Source organism: Penaeus vannamei, chromosome 4 (assembly GCF_042767895.1).
Source record: "Penaeus vannamei isolate JL-2024 chromosome 4, ASM4276789v1, whole genome shotgun sequence".
NCBI classification, from domain to species: Eukaryota; Metazoa; Arthropoda; class Malacostraca; order Decapoda; family Penaeidae; genus Penaeus; species Penaeus vannamei.
The window spans coordinates 13,527,624-13,537,337 of NC_091552.1; the positions used below are offsets into that span (position 1 = coordinate 13,527,624).

At 33.6% G+C, this 9,714-nt stretch overlaps 1 protein-coding gene across 1 annotated transcript in view; it reads right to left on the bottom strand.

Moving 5' to 3' along the window:
* Positions 1–204: 204 nt before the first annotated feature.
* LOC113805247 (putative lipid scramblase CLPTM1) overlaps positions 205–9,714 on the bottom strand; it is a 25,494-nt gene continuing 15,984 nt past the window's right edge. Inside the window, exons 7-11 of the mRNA XM_027356217.2 lie at positions 8,641–8,804; positions 7,798–7,973; positions 7,005–7,248; positions 5,720–5,916; positions 205–4,408 (exon numbers count right to left, since the gene is read on the bottom strand). Coding sequence (XP_027212018.1) covers positions 4,247–4,408; positions 5,720–5,916; positions 7,005–7,248; positions 7,798–7,973; positions 8,641–8,804 — 943 coding nt within the window. The 3' untranslated portion in view covers positions 205–4,246. The remainder of the gene's footprint in view (positions 4,409–5,719; positions 5,917–7,004; positions 7,249–7,797; positions 7,974–8,640; positions 8,805–9,714) is intronic.

Here is a 9,714-nt window from a genome sequence, read left to right on the forward strand (position 1 = left end):
CTCTCTCACTCACTCACTTAAAAATAGGTAAGTGAATCTCACAGGAAACAGTCCTTGACCTTTGGAACATCCTTGTATTTCAATGAGCTTTGTTTTCCAGATGCAACATTCTACTTGCATCATTTTACAAGTGATTTCTATTACTTATCTAGTGCATCTATTGTGATATCGAAGTAAATGGCAAGTAAAAATAAAAGGCAGCTGTATGGTAAATACACCATTAAGGAATATATTGTTTACAATAATGACATGTTGACATCCTTCTCATATTATATAAATAATAGTACTAAATCACATTTTGTCAACAATATAATACATGCCTAGTTTTAAATAAGGATTTTCATATGTCAGTCATATAAAACAATCCTTCATTGCAGCTTGTTCTTCAAAAGTAAATATTGCTTTACATAACAACATTGGCATATACTGTATTTTCAACATAAACATAAGACAATGCATTTTTAGCTTATACTTATATATCACACAACAGCCTTTCACATCTGAATGCACATTTTGAAATTATGATGCAACAGCTACAAATTTGTTAAAACAAAATGAATCACTGAAAATACATTAACTTGCCTACAGTATGTATTGCAAACTACAATGAGTACAGCACTTAAAGTTTATAACAAAATCCTATGAAACTGGGCCCTTTATTTAAAGGAGAGATCAGCATACATCTTCCTGCAATCCCTAGATCCACTTGATCTCCAGCAAAACTAAAAAACCGGTTAAGTCTCTTGAGTCGTATAAACCTTATATAAACTCAACCGACTCTATACCCTACAACATCCACTTTGCATAACAAAATTCCATTCAGATTTACTAAATATCAGAACAGAATATTTTTACATCACATTAAGAGGGAATGAAACAAATCTCACTCACTCACTGTCCCCATGTCTGCATTATATAGTAAAACATATTCAAACATCTTTCCACAAGTTAACCAAGATTTATTATCAAGGATTATCTGCCACATCAACATGTATGGTCATCAGTGGCAGCTTAACAGAGCATAAAACAGGATAATAGCCACCCAGTAGTAGTATGAAAGGCAATTTAGTAGATTCCATCAAGTGTTAGCAATCAAAGCATAATGCTTTACAGCTCTCAGTGAGTTAGGGTATGAAAATACCCTTAATTCAATATAATCTAGATAATTTATTTACTTCCTGTTAATTCTCTATGGCTTATGAAATTCGCATAAAAAAATAATTTGCCAGAATCTAGCAAACATTTAGCTACAGTCAAAATCATCCTCAACTCCCAACTGATTTCTACCATTTTATTATGCCAACTGATTTCTATTGTCTTATTAAAGTTCCTTATTTGCTGCTTTTCCTAGGCAGCTTCAAGTCCTCTAATAATTTTGTAAATTCACTTACATAACTGTATTTGATGCTTTAAACATCTGAATCACATACACAAGTTATCAAAAATTACATCTTTTAAATATCATTACCATTAGGAAATTGCCTTGTCACTGATTAAACGATAATTGTTAACACAATCATTAAATATCAATCCCACATTAACAATTATCAATTTTGGATTTCAAAACTGACATTTCCACTTACATGTGACAAACTATTAAGAAAAAAAAAGGAAAAACACTGCTATTCACCATTTTTATGTACTTTTAAATTAAAGTTTAATACTTCCATCTGTCTGAAATAATAAAAACAGATTTTCGTATTCACCAACAAATATTTTAAATCCTGAACATCCATAGTACATAATTAGAATTACCCCTCAAAATAGCAATAGATGATTACTCGTGATCCTTACTTCATCAAAGGAATTTGAATATTTTTTTTTTCATTCAGGGATAGTACCAGGTAATTTGTGTTTCAGTTATGAGTTGCAGCTATTTCAGTCATGCCAAAATATTAAGGTTTTAAGAATCAATTTTTTTCTGAACGGAAGTTGTCCTAAAGACCTTCACATGCTTTGCATGTAAATTTTTTATTAACATGCCATCAGATTTTAAAAATCAGTGTTAAATGACCTACTTCATATAAAAAATCAAATCTTCATTTCTAAGCAGTAGAATACTCTATGTTTAATGTTCTAGGCCATATGGGACTGCTTCGAGTCATTAACATAGATGATCAAATACAAGATTGTCAAGTATGTGTACTTAGTCTAGATTCAGATTGACTTGAATGATGACAATGACCATATAAAATATTTTACTCCAATAACTTCTTATTTATTTTTTTCTCTTAATTTGGAGATAAACAATGTGATTCAACGATATTCAGTATCACAGTTTTTTCCTTTACATTTACCCTCCCCAATTATCACGTAAACACAGATATAGATATCATTTCATATTGAAAACTAATAAAATGAGGATCAATAATAATCAAGGAAATCTGAAAGACGTTACGCTTTCTTTATGGTCACATTTGCATTTGTGTGATAATATGTTTTTTATTATTACAATAATTTATGTCAAACTATGACATACTTTACATGTTATTAAAACAATGAGCCATATGAATATGTTTTGTGGCATAACCAAATAAATATATTAACACAATTATCACTGATAAACATGCTTTATATCTGTTATAAAATAGAGCAATCTAAATTTACATAAATTTTACAATGGCTATGAGCTGAAATATACAAGCATTTCAAATACTTAAGTTAAACCTGACTCTCACAGTAATAGATGGTAATCACATCAGCACATTCACAAATAATCCACTATGCAAGCCACTTTTTACCCAAACATTCACAGTTCTTATGTTCTTATATTCTATGCTAAATATCCCATCAGCATACAGATAAACTCTCAAATATGCTTTGGGTATCAAAATTACACTTTTTTTGTTCTTGAACTATCTGTATAGCAGACACAGAATAAAATACTAATTTGCAATCATGTAACTTTTTTTGGAATAATTGATTCACTGAATAAAGCACTCATTTACAGTGAAATTATTTTCTTTGGATTACTGGTTCACCATATAAGATGAGTAAGAACATTTTTGTAAGTACCATGGCTGGCCATCCATACATAATGCAAAATAATGATTTCTAAAGAAAGAAAAAGGAAAAAAAAGTAAAGAAAAAAAAGTTTTTGTCTTATTAACACATCCATAACTTACTCAAAGACAATAACCCCCTCGACAGACAATAAAAAACAATATTACCAATTCTTTCTCCTTCCAAAGTTAGTTTAATGAATAACTATACACATGCAAGTGGAAATATGCAAAAAAATAAAGGTATTACTTAATATTGGATAATTCTGTCATGCCCAAATTGAAAACCAATCATAACCTATCAATGGCCAACCACTGATGAATTATCAAAATTTTCAGGTTTGAAACAGGCCCTCACAGAATATCAGCAGTGACCTTATTTATTGTTTTTGTGGAATCCCACAATAAAATAAGGGGTCAGTGTTGCCAAAAAGAAAAAAATAACATTACAAAAAGACTATTCCATAAATAAACAATACATTTTTTTTGCAACTATATGGCATGCCTCAAGACAATGACTGGGTGTAAAACTACAGGTTAGAGCTGGAAAAAAATAAAAATAAAAAACAATAAATCAAAGGTAAAAGTACCTTGAATCATCAGAAACACATCAAAACATTAAACTTCAAGATGTTCTGCTCAATTAAAATTTAACCAAAAACATTTTGACATTTTTTGTTGACTTTAAAAAACTTATACTCCTTCCAACTCAAAAATCACAAAAGTAAGAGAACTGAAACCTCACTGCCGAGTTTCCATACACCTCTTCTATAGCTAATTCCTGAATGGGCCTTACAAGTTTCAGGGGTGAATCCATTCCTTTACGCAAAGAAAGTTACAACATTATTCATACCTAAGTTGGACTGCCATGGTTTAAATTATGCTCTACATCATTTCATCAGATCAGCCAAGCATCAAACATCAGATGGACTAGATATATGACCTGTTGGAGTGAACCTAACAGACTTTCAGTGAAAATTATATCTTTTTCCCTAAAAAAAGAGTGTAAACAGGAGAATCAATACAAAATAACATACATTATACTAAAAGCAACCTACAAAAAAAATGAGTAGTCCACTAATAATACAGACATAAGACTAAAAATAAAGAAATGGCTCCCTATATATGGAAAAGCTTCTGCATACGCAAATATATGCTTTGTACCAGAAATCATCTGCTACATACATCTTGTACATCTCAGTAAGATTAAATACATATATATGAAAATACTGAGGTAAAATGCCTTAATCTTTCTTCTTGTCTTCTAAAGATTTGGGTGGTTCGCCTTCAGCAGCCGTTGATCCATTGCCAAGTGCTTCTACTTTTTTATCCTTAACCTCCTTCTCCATGTCTTGTGAGAAGCCAAACTCATTAACTCTTGTAGGATCAACTCGATAGATGTAACGCTGAGGAAAAAGTTTTTCTTTTATTAAAAATCAAGAAACATTGGAAGACTGTTTACAAAATGGGTAATAGGAAATTAATCTATCTACCTAAAATGCTAATGGTCAGGAGGGAACTTGGAAACTCTAGGTCTGTCACTCCTTGTCACAAGATGAGTTTCCCCAATTATAAACAAATGGAAATTCAAAAAACTCTTGCATCAATTCTGAACTTTCCCTAATGACAGCATGACATCTACCAAACGAGCTCTCATATTCTTCACAAAATAACAATTATCGATAAAGGTAAATACTTCATCTTCAACTACAACCTCATCCACAATGGCATACATAAATACATATAAACATACATACAAATATATATCTAAATGTGTATGTATGCATATGTATATAAAATGATGATGATAATGATGGTCAACTCATTGCTCATTGGATCTGGTTGTGTAATGGAAATCACAGTGCTGAAAATATGGGCATTGGGTTATGTAGGTAGCCAACATCCCAGATGTGCAGCACGTATGCTGGGCCCATGTGAACACCTATGGGCAGTAACAAGACTCTGTGCCTCCCCTTTGCAAAGTTATTTTGTTTATCTATTTATTTTTTTTATTTTATTTTACTTTTTTTTGCTATTTTCCAATGTCTGAATTTATCTTGATTTGTGTTATCCAGATGGAAATTGCTTATTATCCTTGCACAGACTCCATATCATCTCTCTCTGTAGTAAATAACTCGGTGCAAGTAAAAAGAAATATGAAAGATTTAGTTATCTGTCATATCTTATTTTTCATAATTTTCAATTTTCCGTAATATGACCTTTGCCCCCATTCCCAGCAGCCAGGAATATGGTGCGCAGCATGGAAATGGCATCCTCCCTCGAGCCGGCGCTCTTCAAGTCATGGCTTCCATGTTCGTTTATTTATGAGGATAATGGTAAAGCTCCCTTTTAAGCATCAAATGAGTCAAATCACACTCAAAGTAGTTTGCACATTCATGGTGAGTCTTTTCCATCACCTTGGCCTTCACTCATGACAGCAATTTCACATCATCTGGCCCATGGCCATTTTACCCGCTGACGGCATGTTCACATCACCCGGCCCCCGTCCCAGATTTTCCATGACAGGACTGTAATGTCATCCAGATCAAAGGGGTCGATAATAATGATAATGATGATTAATAATGATGATTACTGATGATCCCTGCTGATGACAATGACAATGATACAAATAATGAAAGCAACAATAAAAGCAATAACTTGAATTTTCTAACGATGATCTTTATTTTTCCTAAACTAAGAAAATGTGAGGAACATACCTGATACAAGAAGATAAAGAAGATCACATCATCCCTAAGGCAGCCCAACCTATACATGGTGGGCATCTTAATAACAAATGCAAAAATGTCATCTATGAAGGTGTTGAGAGCTTTGTATGTGAGCATCCTCCATGGCAGGTGAGCTACAGACTTCAGCTTGTAGTTGATGAACAGTTGTGGAGTCATCATGATGAAACCTGGTTGAAGGCAAACCAGATTAAGTGCATGTGTGAAAGATAACCAACTAGATAAGACAGTTATGAAAATTCATCAAAACTCAATCAAATTTAATGTCATAAAATCAATTCAAAATTATTCACAGTAATAAAATGATACATTATAAAGAGTGGAGTGGAAGGAGGGATAAAGATCAACCAGAACTCCATATGGTCAAGTTTTGACTGATTTGGTCTGCCTAGCAATTGTCAAGAAGTGTCACAGTCTTGTTTCAATGAAGTATTTCAGCATCTTTCTCTATACCTTTAATCAAGAAACTCTGTCCGCAAATATTCTGATTTTGCAAAGAGGCATGTACAGATAAAAAAATGCATTCCCATGAAAAGGATGAAGCCAGGCTGTCAATTTTTAAACTATCTGTGGGTATTTTTGGTTTTAAGGGGTTATTTATCACAAGGAAGTTTTCTCTTTGTACATTCTACACAAATATCAATTTAAATACCAAATGAAAAATAATATTCATCTGCCTTTACTATGTTTACAAGTTTTGTTTTGGTAGATAACATCATTACAGCTCCTCAAAATTCCAATTCTGGTACTGATTGATGATGATGATGATAATAATAATTCTAATAATAATAATAATAATAATAATAATAAAATGTAAGCCTCTTTCTGCCAGCCTTGTTGTATACACAATTGCAAACTCCAATGTGATAAAGATCACCACATGCTATAATGAAAATTGTATGTAGACTGTAGACATTAGATTGAAAACCTCTTCACTTTAAACATAACTCTGATGCACTATCTTGAAAGTTTTCAGATTATTCACATACTGAAGTTGATTTTTGCTTTTTTTGTCTCACCTGAGACTACATGAATTTATCTCTTGGCTCATAACTTGACTCTTATTTCAAGTGTTTTGCTCTGCCTAAATCTTTTCACTTTTTGTCATCATCTCTTGTGATATGCACTTCATAGTTTACAATGTTTGACCTTAGTCTTTCAAAAAATCCTGACAGGCTAATCAGCTCAAGTTAACCATTCACAATGCTACTTTTAGTGTGAAAATATTTACAGATAAAATATCCAGTACAGTACTTACCAAAGGTTAGAAGGAAGCCATAAAGCATTGACAGAACAAAGGAATACCATCCTTTATGCTCCTGGTAGATGAGAGAATAAACACAGTAGCCTCCCAACAGAGGGAACAGTACTACTGACAGATATCTGTAGGCCATTTCATCATAGGCCTTTGTATTGGAGTCCACATATGTTCCCTTGTCTGTGAATTTCAGTGTAGGGATACCCATAATCCGTTTCTCCCTATTGACAGAGACATTTGTTACCTGTAAAATAAGAAAAAAGAAGTTAACAATGGGTGACTACTAAATAATGCTAATATTAATGTTAAAAAATAAATGACATGATAAACTAATCTACTAAAAGCTGAGCCTGACTAAGATTTTAGATTTAAAGATTTAGTTTTAATTCCATTTGTTACAATGGATATTCTTTGCTGTGACATACTGTGTTTTATTTTGCCCAAATCTCCCCGTGTGCAAGGAATGGCCGGGGTTACCACTCACTGGCCGGGCATGGAATTGAACGCAGGTCCGCAAGATTGCTAGACCAGCACCTTACCACTGCGCCAGCACAGCACACTATTCTTGAATAATATCTAACACAAGCGTGGGTTGTTTCTTTGGAGGAAAAAATCATTTATATAAGCTAACCCTAATAACAATCAGACAATGAAATCTGAATTTCTAAAACTGCAGACTCAGAAATAAATCCCAAACTAATTCTTTCTTTGAATTTCTCTGTCATACTAAATGAAAAAATGCATGTAATTTCATTTATAACAAATCGATGATTAAACTAAAATTTCCACTTACCTTTGTGATCTTCCAGAGCTCAATGCCAAGCCCTACAAAGCACGAGACCTTAATAACAAAGTTGGTCTCGTTGTCAAGCACATACAGGAGGACCACAACAGACTGGAACACGTTGAAGAACACAGAGCGAACTGACAAGCCTTCAAGACTCTGACGATTGTTCCAAAACTGAATATCTGGAAAAAAAGTATATCAAAAGTTGCAAAAGTCAAAGAACCTCATTCTAACAGGAAAAGCAATTATTTTATCAATACTTATGGCTTATGAATAAAAAAAAGAAAGAAAGAAAAATATCACTTGATAATTTAGTCTTTTTTATTCTTTTATCTTATTACTTACCCATGACAAATATTAAAGTAATATATTATAATATTCATTTTTTTTATATACTTCTTTCCACTTTCATGAAAAAATTGCGCCTGTTTCATTTGCCTTTTGTTATTAAATATGATAACATTCTAGACTGAAGGAAAATGTGCCTTCTGCTGTTGTACTTTAGCTACTATTTTAATATACTATAATTTTGATGCTTTTATGCTGCTGCTTAAATCTTAGCAATCATGGATCTATTGCTCTAGGAATTTAGGCAGCTTCTATAATTTAGTTTTCAGATCTGCAAATGCATACTACATAAAACCATCATTCCAAAATATTTGTCAATGGCTTCTATCATTTTCTGAGTCATTTACTAAAGTTCTACTGGCATCAACACTTCATCTACCAAACCAAACGCTCCTTATCTTTTTCATTCCTTTGCACTATAATTGACAATTCTGTCACAGAAAATATATTCTCCATATTCCTAACAATATTGTCAAACACATCACTGTTCACATCACATACCATTCTTGAAGGCGAGGAACTCAAACACGGAGTGCAAGAGTGACACAGCCATGGTGAGTGCCAGCAGGTAAGGAGAGGTTTCCAAAAATGCTTCCTTGATGGTATCTTGGTCTTCATCATCCTCTTCCCCACCAAGGCCTTCCAACATGGCTGTACCGGGCCATCTGAAAACCAAAACCAAAATCAATCTCCTGCTAAAACCATGTACAAAAAAGGGTTCTTTTAACATATACACACCTATGAATGCACATGGGCCAGAACTTCCTACTTAAGATGATGAATTACAAATTCAGTTGAAGTATAAGCAGGAGTTAGAATTCCTACATGATTAAATAAGAGGCCCTGACCATCAAACCTTTTTACATACCTGCAATCAAAATAATATATGATGTGCTGAGAATAGGAGAGGTAAACTCACGACCCTAGCAAAAATGCAATTCTTGCACCAATTTTCTATGAAATCTGCTCTATCTTATGTTAAGAAATGGTGCCTAAATTTGCCTATCAATGACTGACAATTAAGGTTATGAATATAGCGTAAAATTCATTAAGGCGAAAGGCAAACTTTAAACCCATTTATCTCAAAACTAGATTTTGGCGAGTTCACTTCTCTTATTCCCTTGCTATTTAATCTGTATTATTTTCCCTTACTGCTGTCTTTCTGTAATGACACATACACATGCATAGGTTGGAAGGTAAACAGGTAGATAAATACATAAAAAGGAAGGTAGTAATGTAAGAAAGTAGAAAGTTAGACAGGTGGGAAGATAGAAAACGAGGTAGCGAGGTTGGAAGGGGAAGTAGGGCAGCAGAGGGTGGGAAGGCAGTAGGTTGGGAGGAATGTAGGAATGTAAGAAGGTAGGACATTAGACAGGTGGGAAGGTGTGCATCTCTGAGGGTACGTGTGCATCTCTGAGGGTACGTGTGCATCTCTGAGGGTACGTGTGCATCTCTGAGGGTACGTGTGCATCTCTGAGGGTACGTGTGCATCTCTGAGGGTACGTGTGCATCTCTGAGGGTACGTGTGCATCTCTGAGTGCACGTGTGCATCTCTGAGTGCACGTGTGCATCTCT